The following is a 20,082-nucleotide window of genomic DNA, read 5'->3' as shown; positions in this document are numbered from 1 at the left end:
GGAGTATATTCTTGATCTTGCTAAATGTATAACTAGTTTAGCTCAGAACATATCATCTGTTAAGGCTAAGCTAGAAAAAGGATCATCAATAATTAAGGAGAACATGACTGCTCAGAAGCTCTGTGATCACGCACTTAGTTTACTCAATTTGTCAAATGAGCACAGATCCGCTGATAGTGAAAGTTCTGTTGGTATTAATGTTGCTGATATTCCAGATGTTGTTCCTGCTGTTGAGACTGATGTTAGTAATCATCCTTTGGTTGTTGAAGCTTTGAATAATGTAAACATAACTTTAAAAAATAGTATTCAGGTTGAAAGCATGTCATTGAAGAGGCCGATTTTTTATACATACAAAAAGGTAAATATGTTGATCATATTTTTTGTTATATTATGTTAACTTGGTGCTTAAGTGTATTGTTCTTTAATTTGATACATTTCAACTATTCCAGAAGCCTTGTGCATTGAGAAAAGAAGGTGAATTAGTTGACAATGGGAATGAAGATAACAAGGAAGGGGTGTCAAAAGGAGAGTCAGAAGAAAACAAAGTTGAAACAGTTGAGGTTGAAAATGGGAATGAAGACAACAAGACAGAGGTGTCAGAAGGGGAGTGTGACAACAAGAAAGAGGTGTCAGAAGGGGAGTGTGAAAATGGGAATGTTGACAACAAGAAAGATGATGACAAAAATGTACGAAATGATTCGAAGCATCTTTATGTTGATAGTGACGTGGAGAATGAGGAAGAAGCCAATATGGATAATCTTATAAATACCCTTGTATGTAGCATGTTATCTGAAGATTATAGTGAAGAACCCAAGGCAACCAATCCCAATCCAAGCTTAGATATTAGTACTGAACTTGATTTACTAAGAGGAGACACTGACCCATGTACAGAACCATCTAAGTTTCAGCACTGTATTGCTGACTACGTCTACTACACCAAGGGAAAAGGCACTGTTCTTGCTAGGTATATTTTATTCTACTCATTATGTTTCTTTCATTTAATCATTCTGTACATTTTGTTTGGGTATTATGTTCATTATTAATAAAGATAATGTACATATGTGTAATTAACTGACTTGTTTTGTGTAATGTCTGAACCAGTGAGAAGCTCTTTGAGTTTAAGAATGTCATGGGTACCCGATATCTTTTTGCATCTCTAAAACCACCTCGGTATATAACAGATGCTGTGGTTGATTAATTGTTGGTCAGCTTACTTGAATTTCAATGAACTTGAAAGAAAATCTTCAGCACCACGTCGATTCTTTGCTTCAACCCTCGTATTTGTATGTAAAATTTTATTTCATTCTATATTACAATTATTTTATGTTATACAAGTGTATATTAATAGAAGAATATTATGTTCTGTGTGTGCAGCAAGCATTTCAAGGGCAAAGGAAAGAATTCAAATTTGAAAGAGAATTGGAAGTATTCAAGAGGCATTTTAGAAATGAGTTAAATCATGCTGGGATTATTGATGTGACAAAAGTTGATATGATTAGCTCAAACAATATATATAGTCAATACAAAGTGTATTCTGCTACTAATTTACTCTCGTAACAAATTTTATGTCTGTTGTATCTTCTAATCATTTCTTATATAAAACAGGTTTTTTTCCCAATAATATCCGACAAGCATTTTTACCTGTTCGTATTCAATATGGAGAAGAACAAGTTTGTCATTCTTGATAATCAACAGCATGATGAAACCCCAAAAACTCGTTATGGAAACAAACCTTGGAATATGGTAATTGTTCAGTTGCCTTTCATTGGTTATTTTTTCTTTTACAATGTCATATTTTTTGCACGGTCTCTCTATACAGTTTCATCTGAATTTTTCCATGCAGCGTAATGCTTTAGCAGAATATTTCAATGACATTGGTGATTTGAAGGAAAGAGTAAGAGCAATGGAGCCTGCTGTATTGAAAATGCCTTGGAGAAACCATCAAAATGTTGTTGACTGTGGTATTTACACAATGAAACACATGGAAACGTACAAGGGGGGGTCAGTATTGGACTTGTGGGTTGACAAAAAACAACGTAAGTTTCTAAACAATTTATATCCAATAATTGTAAATGTACTTTTGGTTTAATTAAATGATCTTTCTTAAAGTATTAAAAGCACATTCTTGTTTATAAGTTACCTATCCTCAAGATATTTTAACTTTTGTAGATGGATGGACTTCGAATATTGAGAATCAAATATCTTTGCACTTTGGTTTCATCCAAGTGCAACATTTTTTGTGATGACGTTTTAACAAAGGTGAAGCAGTATCAAGAGAAGCCCTTCCCAAAGAAACTGGATTCGTCTGATGAAGAATTCTACGAGGGTGATGAGACTGTTGGGGATGAGAAGATAGAAGATGAGACAGTTGGAAAGAAAGAGAAGAGTACCGATGATATTGGTGTCCCTGAGAACAATGAGACTGTTAGGGTTAAGAAGAGAAGAATGGAGGTAGGTTGTACAGAAGGGAATATTATACCAGATGGCTATGATGCTTCTGAGAAGAATGAGAACATGACAGATGTGAGTAATATAAATGAGCATAATCTGGTTGACAGTGGTGACACTACCAAGGGCGAAGTCATCAACAATGAAAATGTTCATGAACATGAAAGAAGTCAACGAGAGTCTCTTAGCATCCTTGCAAATCGTAATTTACTAAGCACAGATACATGCATTATTACTCCTCTTACTTGAGTTTCGTAATTGCATTGCTTTGATTATGTGTCGTATAGTAGAGGAAAACATACGATTTAGCAGGTATATATATATATATATATATCTCTACTAATGTACAATATTTAAATTTAAAATGTTCTGTATCCTGTTTTGAGTTAACACTGGTAGTCCTGAACCAGGGAACTTCTTGTGCATGTGGGTGAAATTTCTCTTCGGCGTATTGAAATGGCAACGCTACGACAATCTAAATATTTAACGAGTGATGTGATCGATTGTTGGGCAAAACTTTTGAATGTCAAGGAATCTAGAAGAAACTCTTCTGAGCCTTATCGATTTTTTTCACCACAAATTGTGTCGTAAGTCAAATATTTATATAAACTTATTTCAACAAGTAAATTTTGTAATGTTTTTTCCCTTGATTAACATCAAAAACTTTACTTGTCTTGCATACAGATGATGCTTCATGGAGAACTGGACACTGTTAAAAATTTTATCGTGATTAAGGATATAATTAAAGAAGAGTTTACCCAATTCTCGGTTAACCCAGATAGAATTGATTTGGTTAGCATTGACAATATACACTTTTTCTGCATGTTATATTTAATTTGCTTGTTGCCTAATTAAATCTTTTAAAATCTACAGTTCTTCTTCCCAGTTATATATAAAAGGCATTACAATTTACTAGTCATTGACAGCAACAAGTATAAGTTCATCATCATTGATAATGTGCATCGTGATAGAAAACCAGAAGAATTTTTCCACGATAGACCACTGCCTTTTGTAAGATTATATGCTCTCTTTTGCTTAACAGCACTACATACTGTTCTTATTCATTATTGTGAATGTACAATGACTTTACATAGAATGTACCTTCCCCAAAAATTTTGTGTCTGTCTTAATTTTCTAATTTTTGTGATATTGTACCTCATAATTATTAGTGTCCTAATATTTTCTTGCACTCCTTCTTCGCCAGCGTAATGTTCTAGCAGAATACTTGAAAGACATCGGTGTTTCAAAGGTAAAACTTGATCGCATTAAAAAACTGCAGCCTATTCTTGCAAAGATGAAGTGGAGAAACAACACTAACAAGACTGATTGTGGTGTTTACGTTATGAGACATATGGAGACATTTAAGGGTAATCTAAATTGGACCTGTGGGCGTAAAAAAGGCGATGTGAGTTTCAGAAGTGATACAATTATTTTTAATACATAATTCAGTACACATTTGTACATGTTCTAACCCCTTGTTTTCTTTATTTTGCTAGGATGCTCCCCTACTGATTCTGCGGAAGAAATACATTTCATATATGATTTCAACAGATGGCAATCTATGTTTTGATGCTGTACTAAAGAAGGCAATGGATTTCCGTTCAAACCCCTTGCCATGGGAAGAATATGACGATGAAGATGAAGAAGATGCTGAATTGAAGCTGTAAAAACTTTTTTTAGTTTCGTTTGTGACATTTGTGTGAGTAATGTAACATATATTGAGGAAGCTACGAGTCGTACAACCTGATGTTTGAAAAAATTTTAATTGAAGAGAGTGTTATATTGCGGAAACAAATTTCAATAAAGTTTATTATGTTCTTGCTGAACAACAATAATGTTTATTGTGCTACGCCTTAAAATTATTGTACTCTTGGAAAACAATTCGAATCAAGTTGATGATGTCCCTGCAGAACAACAATAATGAACCTTTAATACAAATGTAATATACTTTGTCTATAAGAGTAATGTACTTTGGCTATAAGAGTAATGTACATACAAGCCTTTAAGAATGTTCCTTGCAGAACAACAATAATGAACCTTTAATTCAAATTTAATATACTTTCCCTATAAGAGTAATGTACTTTGGCAGTAAAATCGAATTATGCATACAAGCCTTTAAGAATGTTCTCGTAGTGTATATTATGGATGTCTATCCTTGAATCAAAAATTTGCACCTTACACTTCGTTATCAGATTCATCTTCTTCATCGTCGTCCTCCACATCATCAGATTCATCTCCTTCATCGTCATCATCTTCATGGTAGTATTTGGTGAATATGCAACAAAATGTAAATTAAATATCAGATTTTATAAGGAGAAAATGGCCAAAATGAACAACTAAATTGATAATAGATTTAATGTTAACCAAATATAAATTGCTTAAATTCTCATCTGTTCCTTTAGAACAACCATAATGTTCATTGCATAAAAAGCTTATGTGCCTCCATATAAGATTGATGATTTTGGAAGGTAAACCCTATGCGATATGCTTGTATAATTTAATAATTATTTAACATTAATGTAATATGCTTTAACAAGGAACCAAATTATACATACCTGTCAGATGGTTTGTTTCTTTGCAAGTCCTAGAGTTGTGTCCTTGGCGGCCACATGTTTTGCAGTACCTCTTCTCTTTTCCTCTCTTCTTTAGCGCTTTAAACATTTGTGATTCAATTCTCTTGCCCATGGTCCTACCCTTGTTTTTAGATTTTTTAGGAACATGAATCACCAACTTCTCAGGTATTTTGCAGCCCACGTACTTTTCTATTTCTTTCATCTTGTCTTTCTTCTTTGCTGGTACACTACTGTTACTAATCATATCCAATCTAATATCTCTCAGTTTTTCAATCAAAAGCTTCATTTCGTTATCATCACACTCAACTACGCTGACACAAGAATAAACCTCTTGCCACAGTTCAGTACTCAAACTTTCCCGGTCAGAAAACTTTTGAGAGACATCTATCAGTTTGCCATATTTGTCAAAGACAGGCTTAGTCATTGCAGCTTTTGTCCATCTTTGCGTTATGTACTGCTCTGGTATTTTCTGAAAATCTTGGTTGTGTAGAATCCAAAGGCAGTGCCTGCACAACAAACCCATTCTCTGAAACATAGAACAGGAACAAGTAATCTCCATGTTCTCTCGTGAATATGCTACGTTCCATGACTTATTTGGCATCTGCAAGTCTGTTAGAATATATATTTTTGTCTCATCAATCTTCTCCACATCTTTAAAACGGAAATCAGACAAAGCTGCAACCAATTCTGTTTGGAAGCCTTTGAAAATGTTGTGCGAGTACATTTCAGAAGTATGGACTTCAAGGTTTGACTTTGTTTTCCGTGGGATTTTAGAGTGTTTGTTGTCACTGTTCAATTTGGACTGCTTGTGTCTTTGTGCTTCCAAGGCACTCTCATAGCACACCCAAAACTCAACAAGTGTCAAATGAGGTGTGAGGAACCTGTCAAAGAAACTGTTTTCACTCTCAGACCTAGAAGTAACCCTCATCAAGCCAGACATTGAAACATCTTTAAAATAGGCAGGGATCCACTGTTCCCTGAGATCGTACAAATCTGAAAACCACTCGTGTTCTACAAGTTGATAATCAGTCATTATCTTCCCCCATTGTTCTTCAAATTCATCAGGCTCAAGTTGGTTGTTCCAAACACACCTATTGAGCCTGGTCTTAAAATCCTCATCTTGAAACAGTTGATAACTGACTTTCTCTCTTAGTTTCTTTATTATGTGCCACATGCACAGTCTGTGTGTTGACTCCTTAAACACTTCCGGGACTACCGACTTCATTGATTTGTCCTGATCAGTAATTATAATTCTCGGTTGGCACCCGCCCATTGCTTCCAAAAATGTCTTGAACAGCCACGTATAACACTCAATACTTTCATCACCTATCAACCCAGCTCCAAACATTATGCACCTTTTACGGTGATCAACTCCTGTGAAAGGCACAAACACCATATCGTATTTGTTTGTTCCATATGTAGCATCTGCTGATAAAACCTCACCGAACAGCATGTAGTTCTTTATGCAGATCGGATCTACCCAAAACACTCCAGCCAGGCACTTGTTTTCATCTACTATAAAATCAAAGTAAAATGAACTGCATGTGTCTTTTATCCCAATAAGATTTTCAACAAACATTTGTGCATCAAAATTACCAATGTAGGTTTTTATGTCCCTAACAAAGTTTTTGAAATCAACCTCAGTAGCCCCAATGTTGTCGTAACCTCCACACAGCTCCTTCCAACCTCTATAGGCTTTCACACCAACTAGTTTTAGCACCTTTACGTTTGTGACAAATTGCTTCTGTACCTCTGTCATTTTTCGGTTTTCTTTCAAGAATATTGTAGATTCAGGCGAAGCAAGTGGATGGTTATGCGCTTCATCGAATCTGGTAACAATATAAGTTCCATTTTCTTGGTATTTAAACTGCACTAATGCACAACAGTGAATTCTTGTAATCGGCCTCACACGGCTTATGTCTGTCACATCAGATTCTGCATCATTCTCAGCAGTATCGGTATCAGTATCAGTCCTCTTCCTTTTCCTACTTTCCTTTACACCTTGCCTATTGCAGACAACATTCCTTAATGCAAAACTGTTTGGTAACTCATTGCCTTTAATCCTTTTTGTTGTTGCAAGTCTTGGCGTAAACCCACAGATTGTACAATATTCTTTGTAAAATGTATGGTAGAACATGGATGAATGATGGATGCATGGTTTCAAGGGTCACCTTGGAATAAACGGTAGCCAAGGAGTTATCACACCACAAGGTACTCTTGACTAGGCCTTAATCCATGGGTCAAAGGATACTAGCATGACACATCCTAGGGTGTTTTACAAGTATTCTAACAAGCAAAGTCTTAAGAAGAAAAAGCATCTACTAGGGCCTATATACACTTGTCAAGCTTCCCAAGTAGACGGTTTCGCAGAATTTTTCTAACATGCAACTACATGCCATAATGCAACTAGCATATAAACACCCTAATGCATATGATTCTACCAACTAATATGACATATAAACTAAAGGCAAGTCCTAAGCTCACGTTGTTTTACCGCATCAATCAAAATAAAGCCACATAGTCATTAACATAAAGAGGAAAAAGGAGATTGGAAAGATCATACCATGCGGTCTTCAATATCCTCATGTCTTGGATGTGGCGTAGTCGATCAATGTGAACAAGGATAGAACAAACACAATATATACAAAACAATATATACAAGGCTACACTACAAAGGAAATGAACATGTTTTTGAATCTTTCAATTTTCAAATTTTTATGGTTTTTTTTGTTTTTATGAAATTAAAAGACATATTTTTGTGATTTTTCGAAATTTTTAAATTTTTATGCATTTTTGGATTATAAATTCCCATCCCCCACTTTATTTTGGACATTGTCCTTAATGTACATGTAGGAGTAGGAATAAAAAGGAAATACATGTTTTTGGATTTTTGATTTTATGGAAATTGAAGTACAAATGCAATGATATGATATGAATGAATGCATGCTCTAACTAAATGCAATTCTATATGACATATATAACAAATGAATGCAATCTAAACTATATTATATGATGCATGATAAATGCTTAAGTCACCTATGATCAAACCTCCCCAAACCGATTTAAACACTATTTCTAGTGTAGAAAAGAATAGGATTGGTCATTAGTGACTATGCATGAATTCTAGTCTACATGCAATTATCTATATGAATTATATTATAATGCAACTATACTATGAACTAACTAATGTAAATGCAATATGAAATATAATACAAATGCAAGCTAAATGTATATGTATATAACTAAATGCAAGTGGAAATGTAATGCAAAGTGAAAGGAAAGGGTATCTTACAAATGGTGGTTTGAGGGAGAACTCCACCAAACTCATTCATATTCCATTATCCATGGAGCTCAATGCTCTCAATAGTTGATCAAAGGTTTGTGAATGGTCCTCAAGTAAGCATGAATAAGTCTTGAACCATTGCCAAATAGAGTAGGGCCAATCCATGAGGGACCTCCCTTTGAACTCCTTGCCCTTCTCTTTTGCTTTGTGATGGTGGCCTTCCCGGCTCTTAAAACTAGCAAACTTGAGATTCTTGTCATGGGGGCTTTTCCGGTTGCTCCTATTTCTTCCAAAGTTGAAGATGCGAATGCTTGGACTAGTCAATTCTCCAAGGATAGAAGGCGAACTTTGATGGCATTGATGATGGGATGTCTTAGGATTTGGGATAGTGGATGCCAAATTTCCACATATAGACTCCTTCTTAACCTTTTCTTTGAGCTTCCCCACTAAGTAATTCTTGTATGACGATTTAACTTTCGTGAGAAGGTCCATAATGTCATCTCCAACTATCATGGGCTCCATAGTGGGTGCAAAAAGGTTCTCATGAAGGCATTCCTCCTCTTCATCGAAGCAATCCTCAAACTTCTCAAGGATGGGTTCCTCAAGAAAGCTAATCCCATAACTCCCTTCATCATTTGAGTCCATATTTCCCTCATCATCTTCTTCCATAGATGCATCATCGCTTTCTCCATATGAATCATAAATAGGGGCTTCACTCTTCTTCACCAACTCATTCTCCAACACCTCAACATCTACTTCAAATGACACACCCTCATACTCACAAAGGCTAAGAGTATTTGGTTTGCTCAACCTCATGTCTTCATCATCAAATACCACACTTTCATACTCACAAGAGCTCAAGAAGATTGGCTCTTCCCACTTCACATCTTCTTCATCAAAGGTCATTGCCTCAAATTCACATTCATGTTCAATGCTCAAGGATTAGTGGGGAGTGTTTGGTTGGGTGGTTTCTTGGGTTTCCTCCATTTGGGCAATTCGAATTGCCAACTCCTCACCATAGGTAACAATGCTTTGGAGAACATTGTTTCTATTTTGGCTCTCCTCTAGCACTTGTTTGAAGAAGTTTTCTTGGTCTCCCATCATTTGGAGAACCATGTCTGGAATGTCAAAGTTGGGCTCATCATTTTGTTGTGGGTGGGTGTGAAAGTGCTCATATTGTGGCATTTGGAATTGTTTGTAAAGTGAGTTTTGGGTGGATGGTTGTTGTTGATATTGGGTGTGGTGATTTTGGTGGGAAAAATTGGGGTAGTAGTTAGGATTTCCATTGTATGAATAATAAGGTAGGTTTGTGTCGACTTGCTCCTCAAACTCCCCATACCCATAGTCATACTCAAAAGATCCACCACATACTCCATATGTCAAGTCTTGGGTCATCATTATAGCCAAGATAAAGAAACAACTACAAGCATGGAAACTACACAAAAACGGTAAGAACAATCCTTGAGGAACAAGTTCCTCAAGGTGAAAGCAAAATCAAAATAGACAAACAAGTAAGAACTTAATCACATAGCACCATCCCCGGCAACGGCGCCATTTTGATGTGGAGTGTGATGTCGTCGGGTCACATCCAATCAAACACATTTATAATACTCAACAAACTACTAGTTAGTGGTAAGTCGAGGTCGATCCATGGGATGGTGTGCTTTGGGTTCTAAGTCTATCTATCTCAATTTATGCTAGTGTCACGATTTGTTTGGGTTTGTAGTTGTGTTCTAGACTAATAAAAGCAATAAAGTAAAACAAGAAATAAAAGGAAAGATGTAAACAAATGATTAAAAGTGCTAGGATATCATGGGGTCATAGGGGATTCATGGTGTTGATCATACAAACATGTTTACGAAGTTGCAAGCAATTAATGTTGTTGAGGAACCGAGTTGGTTTATATCTTACGGTTCATAGGAAGGGTTGGGTCCCGGAGCCGAATCGATTAGATTGTACAACACCTACAAGTCGACTTACTTTCCTCCTATTCAACTTCTATGCATGGTCTAACAAGACTCGAGTTGGTTTATATCTTACAAGTCAAGTTTAGTAGATAATAGATGGTTGTAAATGCAAGGATTCATAGGCTTGGCATTTCATCAAACATAACATGTGCATAAAGTTGACATCACAACAAGCAAGCAATTTAATCATGAAAACATATTAGATTAAGCATGAATCAATCCCATATTGACTTCCCTTAATTACCCACTAATCCTAGCTAAGTAACTACTCACTCATCATCATGGGAAACATGTCATTAATGGTGTCAATCATCACAACAAGTATAAACATGATAATAGAATGAAGAAATGAACAATAAAGATTAAAGAGTAAAGGGATTATACCAAACTTGAGGTGATCCAAATAATAATGCAAAGAATAATAGAAAAACTTGATGATTGATGGAAGATTGTCAATCTCCCAATAATAACCCAATAATCTTCAATTAGCCAAAAGTAACAAACTTGAATAATAAACTTGAACAATAATTAAGGAGAGATTAATGTGAGATTTGTGGAAAGATTAAAGAGTAATCTATTCTAATCTACTCCTAATCTAATCTAAGAGAGGATTTTTCTAGCTAAAAAGATGTTAAAGAGATGCCCTTTGATTATTTACAAGTGCGGTATTTATAGTGGAAATTAGGTGGATGCATTTAGGGTTAACTAAGGCTAATTTAGTAATTACACTTTTGAGTTTAGAGCAGGGAGGAGCCGGTATTTTTCGGAGGAAGGGCTTCTTTATTTGTAGCTTGGAGAAGACGAAATTGTGCTGTGCAGGAATCCGTGCGTATTGGAGTCGGGACGGGCGGATTCTGAAGATACAATCCGGGCGGATTTTGGAGAAGACGGGCGGATTCTAAAGATGCAATCCGGGCGGATTTGGGAGAAGACGGGCGGATTCTAAAGATGCAATCCGGGCGGATTTGGGAGAAGACGAGCGGATTCTCCTCCAGTGAATTTTCTTGTTTTTCCCAGCCATAAGACGGGCGTCTTATGGGGAAGACGGGCGTCTTGGGGAAGACGGGCGTCTTCCTCTCGGGACGCGCGGATTCCCGAACAGCTTCTTTGTTTGACCTCGGATTGTAAAACGGACGTCATTTTCTCATCCGGACTCCTATTGGAGTGATTCAAAAGCCTAGATCACTTGTTTTTTCGACGCTGTTCCAACTAGCATACTTTCAGAGCCAAAGGATCAGCCCTTGATTTGCGTTCGAGCAATTTTCTTCATGAATGGCTTCCTTGCTTTTCCTCCTTGCTTTAAACCTTATGACCTTTCTATATACTCTTTATTCCTACATACTTGGCCATCATTCTTCCCTCCTCTTCATACTAGTCCATCTAATATCATCAATAAGCTTCCAAATATGCATGAAAGACGGGAATTTCCGCCTTATTCTCTCCTTTTCTACAAAACATATGAAATGCGATAGAAAAGCAAATAGGAAGGTTTTGACGGATAAAATGGCCATAAAATGTTATAATAGTATGCAAAATAGGCTCAATTAGGGGACTAAATGTGCGCAAATAATGTTCACATCAAAAAGACACGCATCAGATATGATTCAAGCTCTTACTCTCAGTGTTACTCAAGATAGAGCAGATAATAAGCAAAATTTTAAGAATCTTGAAAATCAGGTTAGTCAGCTGGCTACCGCAATTAATCGGTTGGAGGCTAGAGATTCCAAAGAATGTGAGTGCAGTCTCTTTGAAAAATGGGAGACAACTAGTGGAGGCTGAGAAAGTGAAAAGAAAAGCCAAGGAACCGGGGATTAATGAAATAGAGGAAGAGATAGTGATCAAGGAAGGTGAAGAAGCTTCTATTGTTAAGAATAAGGAGCAGATTCCCTCTTCTATACCGGTGGTGGAATCGGAGGTACCCTTTCCTGATGCACTTAAGAGGACTCACCACTTTGAGCACGACAAGGACATTTATGAGGTATTCCAGAAGTGTGAGGTAAACATTCCCCTTTGATACGTGCATTTTATATAGTCTTTTTAGGCCTTTTCATGCACGTATTTCCACGCTTTTATCGTAGTTTATGCTACGAAATGCCCCGAATATGCTACTTTGGTTTGTTTTGTCTTATTTGCAGGAATGAACCAGAAAGTAGTGAAATCAAGCCTTTTACCGTCCGTTTAGCATGCATTTGGAGGAAGAGTGAATTTGGAGCGCGAATGTAGCTATTTTGAAATGCGCAAAGAAGAAAGATAGCTAGGCGAGCAAAGGAGAAACTTCAAATTACTAGTGCCTACTTTGGAGAGCCATATCTCGAGTTCTACAACTGATATTCAGGTGATTCCAAATGGAGATGAAAGTTTGTCATCCTAGCTTTCCAATGCCACAGGAATCACCCTGTTTGACCAAGTAACAAAGAAATGGCAGCCGTTTGAAGTTCAGTTCGCAAAGCAGGAAATTGTTGCTGGAAAGTACTCGATCGAGTAGAATTATGTTCGATCGAGTCCTTTTTCTACTCGATCGAGTAGTGGCATTTTAGGATTTACTCGATCGAGTAGATTTTCTACTCGATCGAGTGGTTTAAGCTTTCGTTTACTCGATCGAGTGGTTTTAAATCACTCGATCGAGTGGATTCTCCTACGGGCTTAGGCTTTTTAGTTTATTTCCGTCATTAGGTTGAATAATTCCTATTTTCTTATAAATAGGAAGGTATTACGTCATTTGTAACTCTCTCTTCTCTTCCCCTCTCGGGATCTCTTATAATTCCATACACTGTTACTGCTGCTACCTTATTCTTCTATTAATTCCGGATCTATTTCTACTGTAACTTCTTTTCCCTTCTTTTCCCTCTTTATTTTATGTTAATGTTTATTATTCTTTTCCTTGTTCTTATTCTTTATTCAATTATGTCTAGCTAAATTCCTCTACTAGGACTAGGTGATTCAATAGACCAATGTTAGTTGCTAATTAGGTTATTAGATCTGTCCTTGTAGTTGTAGTCTATGTTGTTAATCGCTGCTTTAACTGTATCCTGCTAGTTGAGTCGACACAATTAGCCTTTTAATTTAGGTAAACCTTGACCTGGACCGAAAGGTTGGACGGGGTTAGACCTGCAGTGATCAATAGGATGCTTTAGTGAGGGCGAAAGTTAAGCTAATAGCATTTTAGGGCGAATTGAGACCGAAAGTAGATATTCGTTGCCCCTTAGACCGACACATCGACTGATCTGTGACCTTAGCTGTGACTGAATGACGTTTATTGTTGACCCGACATCCTAGTTCCCTTCTCTCTATTGTTAATGTCCTCAATTTTTATCTCTCTTTCCTTAGTCTCTTAATAGTTTTAGTAAAACAATTTAAACCCCCAATTCTGTGACATTCTGACAGACCAAATTAAACAGATAGATAGAAACTTAGGCTCCCTGTGGAGATCGACCCTACTTACCGCTGATTTCTGTTAGTAGTACTTAGGTATTTTATTTTTGGTGCAGAAACGACCGTATCAAATTTTGGCGCCGTTGCCGGGGAGGCGACGTTTTTTTTATCTGTTTTATTTTGTATGTCTTTCGCCTCAAGGGAAGGCTAAGTACCTTGAGGTTGTTCTTATCTTTTTCTTTAGTGCTGTTTTGATAGGCCTACAGGTTTATTAGACAGGCTACCGAGGGAGATTATCGAAGGGAAGGCTTGAGTACCTTCGATCCCTTTTGCCAAGATGACATCTGTCTCCCGACTAATCGCTCAGTTTGAAGCCCAATCGGAAAAACCTGCTAGTTGGGAAAGGATGAAATCTTGGGGATGTGGTAATTACTGCACTTCTCCTACGCCACATCCACCCTATCAATGGCCACCGCAACAAGATCCTCCTGATATACAAGAAGAAGATATTGCGGAGCTGAAATCTTTGTTAGAGACACTTGCCTCCAAAAGGCAAGAGCATGATAGACGGTTTTTCGTGCACATTGATGAGCTTGAGTCTATAATAGCTCGATTGAAAGTCGATAGTTGGCAAACAGAAGAGGTATACTTTCCTGAGAGCGGTTTTTCCCATGAAGAACCTGTGTTGCCCAATGCTGAGGATGATCTTTATGACTCGGATGACGAATTTCTTTCATATTTCAATAGCATACACGAAGATTTCAGCGTTGTACAGGAAGAATCACTCGATCGAGTGAATTTCCAGAAGAAAGTTCTCGATCGAGTGATATTTCTACTCGATCGAGTGAAAATCAGGAAGGAAATGGTCGATCGAGCAACAATTCTACTCGATCGACTGAACTGGCCATCGAGAGCATTGATTCGTCATGTGGATTTGTTTTGGATGACGATTTTGACGATGATAATGGATACGGTGAATCTTGTAGGTTAATATCCGTATACTACCCTTTAATTGCAGGACTATAACGTAAATTTAGACATGCAATTTATAGTCATAAAACGATAAACACAATGAAATGATTAATGTATAGAAATAACCTCGGGTCCTTTAAATTGCGGCGTAAAGAAAGTAAATCAAAGCGATTTCCTCCTAATCGTTACACCCAAGACTTTGTCCGAGATATGCCCTTGTGCTAGAACAGTGTTCTCCGATTGCCTTGCAATATAGGGAGAAGCGATGTGAGTTTTGTCGAGATGAGAGATCTCGGGTTTTTCGAGGAGAATGCTCTTCAAAACCCTAGTTTTTCGCAAATGAAATTGTCTAGGTCAAAAGGAGAGGGAGTCTCTCCTTTTGTTTGGTTCGGCCGGACCGAGTGCATGCATGGGGAAGTGGGCTTCCACTTCCTCTTAATTTTAGCTCGAGGTCCGATTCAGCCAAATGCTAAAATGTATATGACGGGTTTATATTATAAATTGTTATCGGTTATCGGAAATTAAGGCATCGCCTAATAATACGGGTTATTTGAATTATTAATTCGTGTCCGACAAAGCAAGTATTGTATAATTATATTCAATATACATTTAATTAAATATAAATCGTTTATATTTAATTTTACGAATTAATTGGTTAATTCGCCTTAGCCCATGATATTTAATCCGTATTAAATACAATATCTCAACATCACACATTTGACTAATTACTAGTCAAATAACTCGGACTAACTGGTTAGTCAATTTTGGCATCTACATGACAATATTTTCATACCGTCACATCTCTCGAACGTATCCTATAGGTGTGACTTTTAGGGACCAGTTGATCACCGCCATCCGTATGACAATAACGTCAAACTTATCTAGCAAGCCAACCGTTATTGATAAACGTGGATCAAGTGATAATAATACCAAAATATGCCCTTTGATCCTTTTAGAGGTTTATAAGTCCTTGCACTAATTGTTAAGGACACCAACCCCAACAAGCTCCCACTTGTCCGTACAAGTGCATGTGCAATGACGTTATCCGCACTAATCTGTCTTTTGCTCCACGTAATCCCGGATTAGATGAGCTTTCCGTTGTACATGTCTAGACTTGTTGCTAGACTTTGGCTCCTTAGCTTGGAAGATGGCACCACTATTGTCGCAATAGATGGTGATCGGGTCATTCGAACTAGGCACTACTGAGAGCCCATGTAAGAATTGACGCATCCATATCGCTTCCTTTGTAGCTTCAGACGCGGCATAGTACTCGGACTCGGTCGTAGAATCTGCATGTGATTTGTTTCGAACTCTTCCGGTGATCGCAGCGCCATTAAGAGTAAAAACGAATCCTCGACCGAGATTTCGAGTCATCACGATCCGTTTGGAAGCTAGCATCTCACAGAATCGGTTGCGCATAGCGTTTGAGAGCCTCCATAAGTCAATGCCCAATCTTTAGTCCTCCGGAGGTACTTAAGAATGTTCTTGACAGCCAGCCAATGTGGTTCACCTGGTTCTTTGTTGGAATCGACTTGTCATACTCAATGCATATGCCACGTCCGGACGTGTGCATATCATGGCATACATGATTGATCCTATAGCCGAAGCATAAGGAATCCGTGTCATGCGCTCTTTCTCTTCGGTGTCTCGGTGCCCGAGACTTGCTCAAATGCACCCCGGAGCCATGGGAAGGAACCCTTCTTGGAGTTAGTCATGCTTGAATCTCTCTAGGACTTTGTCTATGTAAGACTCACGATCGAGAGATAACATCCGTCGTGATCTATCTCGATAGATGCGGATGCCTAGAATTCTTTGTGCTCTCCCGGATCTTTCATCCGGAAATGGTTCTTCAACCATACTTTCACCGAAGTTAAGAGAGGTATGTCATTCCCAATCAGAGTATGTCGTCAACATACAATATTAGGAAGACAATCTTGCTCCCACTCGACTTGATATATAGACATGGTTCCTCGACCGATCGAGTAAATCCATTTTCTTTTATCACTTGGTCGAAGCGATGATTCCAACTCCGTGATGCTTGCTTAAGTCCATAAATGGAACGCTTAAGCTTGCACACTTTCTTAGGATGTTCAGGATCGATGAAACCTTCGGGTTGTACCATGTACAACTCTTCCTCCAAAAAGCCGTTTAAGAAGGCGGTTTTCACATCCATTTGCCAAATTTCATAGTCATGAAAAGCAGCGATCGCTAAGATAATCCGAATGGAACGCAAAGATAACTACGGGTGCAAAAATCTCATCGTAGTGCAAAACGGCACTTGGGTGAAACCTTTGCAACTAGTCGTGCTTTGTAGATATCTTGCCGACCTTCCACAGAATGCTTTATCTTGTAAAGCCATTTGCATTGAAGGGGACGAACCTTAGCGAGTAAGTCAACAAGATCCCATACGTTGTTCTCATACATGGAGTCCATCTCGGATTGCATGGCCTCAAGCCATAGTTTCGAGTCAGAACTAGTCATGGCACCTTTATAGGTTGCGGGTTCACTACTCGTTAAGAGTAGAACGTCATCTATGTCATGTTCCTCGACCATACCGATGTATCTGTCCGGAGGAAAAGAGACTCTTCCCGACCTCCTAGGTTCCTCAGAATGTTCACGCAGTAGGGATTGAAGGAATAGGTTCCTCCAATAGTTGCTCGGTATTTGGTTCTGGAATCTCCGACAGGTCGAAGGTTCTATCACTCTTTGCATTCTCGAGAAATTCCTTCTCTAAGAATGTCGCACTAGCCGCAACAAAAACACGTTGTTCGGTTGGCGAATAGAAGTAATGACCACGTGATCCTTTAGGATAACCTATAAAGTATGTCTTGACCGATCGCGGGCCGAGCTTATCTTCAGTTCTCCACTTGACATAAGCCTCGCAGCCCCAAACCCGTATAAAGGACAAGTTAGGGACCGTTCCCTTCCATAGTTCATATGGAGTCTTTCACATGACTTTAGACGGACTTGATTAAGTATTAGAGCGGCCGACAAGAGAGCATAACCCCATAATGAATCAGGTAAAACCGTGTGACTCATCATGGATCGAACCATATCAAGTAGTGTTCGATTTCTCCGTTCGGACACACCATTCAACCGAGGTGTTCCGGTGGAGTTAATCGTAGGGCAATCCCACAGTCCTTTAGGTGTTGATCAAACTCGTGAGAAAGATACTCGCCACCACGATCCGAACGCAGTGTTTTAATCTTTCTACCTAATAGGTTCTGTACCCTATTTTGGTATTCCTTGAATTTCTCAAAGGATTCACTTTTGTGCTTCATTAAGTAGACATAGCCATATCTACTCAAATCGTCCGTGAAAGTGATGAAATACCTATAGCCTTCTCGTGCGGTGATTGACATAGGACCACATACATCCGTGTGTATGAGCCCTAATAGGTCGCCAGCCGCGCATTCCAACACCTTTGAAGGAAATCCGAGTCATCTTACCGATGAGACATGATTCACACGTGCCAAATGATTGAAAATCAAAGGCCGAGATAGCTCCATGTTTGATGAGCTGTTTTACGCGTTTCTCATTAATGTGTCCCATACGGCATTGCCATAGATACGTTTGATCTTTGTCACCAACCTTTAACTTTTTATTCATTACGTGTAATATTTCCGAGGTCTGATCTAAAACATAAATTCCGTTCATGGAAAGCGCTTGTCAGTAAATCATATCGTGTAATGAGAAAATGCAAGCATTGTTTTCTATTACAAATGAAAAACCAAGTTTATCAATTTAAACCGAAATAATGTTTTTCGAAAGACTAGGAACATAATAGCAATCATATAATGATAACTCAAATCCGCTTGGAAGTCGGATCACATATGTCCCCTTGGAGATGGCGGCTACTCTTGCTCCATTCCCAACACGCAGGTCCACCTCACCCTTTACGAGGGGTTCGATGTTTTGAGCCCCCGCACATGATTACACAGATGAGAACCACAACCAGTATCAAGTACCCAAGTTCCGTAACTTGCGTGGTTAATCTCAATCATATGAATAAAAGTAGAAGAGAGAGAAGACATACCAACAGGTTTAACACGACTTGCCTTTAAGTCCTCATGATAAACAGGACATGTGCGTCTCAATACCCGGTCATGTGGCAATGGTGGCATTCCATGTTTTCACTCTTGCTCTTTGTCATGCTCGATGAGTTACTCGCCTCACCAGGACCACTCTTACCCGAACCCGACTTCTTGAACTTCGCCTTACCTCATTGTTAGGTTTTTGAGCTTTGCCCTTACCTTTCCCTTTGTTTGACACAACGAGAACATCTTGTTTCGAACTCCCACTGAACTTCATGTCCTTCTCGGCCTGTACGAGGAGGGAGTGCAATTCATGGGGAGTTTTCTTCAAATCATTCATATAGTAATTCGCTCTGAATTGCGAATAACCATCGTGGAGTGAGTGAAGAATACGGTCGATAACAATATTCTTCTTGATGTTACGAGTTAAAGGTCTCCGGTTTCTCGACATTCTCAATCATGCCGAGAATGTGTGGGCTAACCGGTTGGCCCTTCCGGAGTCTCGCATCAAAGAAGCGAGTGGTATGCTCATAGGTCACGATTCTCGGTGCTTTCGAGAATTCCTTAGTGAGCGTGGTGAAAATCTTGTTTGCACCATGGGCTATGAAGCGTTTCGGCAAATTGGGTTCCATTGCAAAAATAAGTACGTTCTTTACCGCACCCGCTTCTAAAGCGAAATCGTTATACTTGTCGATCTCGTTTATTCGGCCGTGGGGCCTGGGTTTAACGGCATGGGCTCGCGCAGATATCCGAGCTTTTCGCCGCCAGCGGCAAAGATTCCGTAATGCCGCCTCCCGATCCGCGAAGTTGATCCGTCATTCTTGATCGAGTAGACCGATTCATCCGACTCATGAAGATCCTAAGCCGGGACTCACGGTCCAATGTGGCACTTGGCATTGGGTTATCACTTGAACCAGACCATTTGATGTTTAGCGATTTAATACGTGATCTACACCGAAAAAGAAGGAAAAACAAAACGAAATAAGCAACTCATCGAGGTGATTTAAGTCTATTTTAAAATTCATTTTAAACATGTAGACTCTCCCACTTGCATAATTGATCTCCCTCAAGAATGATACAAGTGATCCCAAGACTCAATTTCTGTAAACTGATAAGCCAACTGTTTAGCTAATTCTTCCGGAAGAACTCTTGGTCGATAGATTTCCGTAAATCCTATCTATAGTCCACCATAGTCACAGGATCGTACGAGTGACCATAGTGTTGAGATAAAATAGGTCAATCGGTTCCAACTTACCCGACGTAGAAGGGGTCATAGTATGCCTACCGACGAAGAAGGGACTCATTGGAGTTTGACCTATAAAGACTGTTCTCAATTTTTGTTTATACGAGGAAGATCCCATCAACTAAATTATAATTCATTTTAAGTGAACGAATAACTAGCGTCTGCGTGAATGAATTAATTTGGGTGATGG

At 38.5% G+C, this 20,082-nt stretch overlaps 1 protein-coding gene across 1 annotated transcript; it reads right to left on the bottom strand.

The window, feature by feature from the left end:
• Positions 1-4,335: 4,335 nt before the first annotated feature.
• On the bottom strand, positions 4,336-18,841 carry LOC141628688 (protein FAR1-RELATED SEQUENCE 5-like). Its single transcript, XM_074441796.1, has 4 exons — positions 18,837-18,841; positions 5,693-7,027; positions 5,253-5,527; positions 4,336-4,352 (listed from the first exon to the last, which is right to left on the bottom strand). Exons 1-4 carry the CDS (start codon positions 18,839-18,841, stop codon positions 4,336-4,338), a joined length of 1,632 nt encoding a protein of 543 aa, XP_074297897.1.
• Between the last annotated feature and the right edge of the window lie 1,241 nt (positions 18,842-20,082).

This window comes from Silene latifolia, chromosome Y (genome assembly GCF_048544455.1).
Source record: "Silene latifolia isolate original U9 population chromosome Y, ASM4854445v1, whole genome shotgun sequence".
NCBI classification, from domain to species: domain Eukaryota; kingdom Viridiplantae; phylum Streptophyta; class Magnoliopsida; order Caryophyllales; family Caryophyllaceae; genus Silene; species Silene latifolia.
The sequence above is the reverse complement of the archived record's forward strand: the minus strand, read 5'-3'. Positions and strand labels throughout refer to the sequence as shown.

Excerpts from the sequence above, each read along its gene's own strand:
- LOC141628688 (XM_074441796.1), bottom strand. Across the intron at positions 5,528-5,692 it reads ACAGAATTGGTTGCAGCTTT|GCACTGCCTTTGGATTCTAC; the intron begins GTCTGATTTCCG and ends TTTGTTGTGCAG.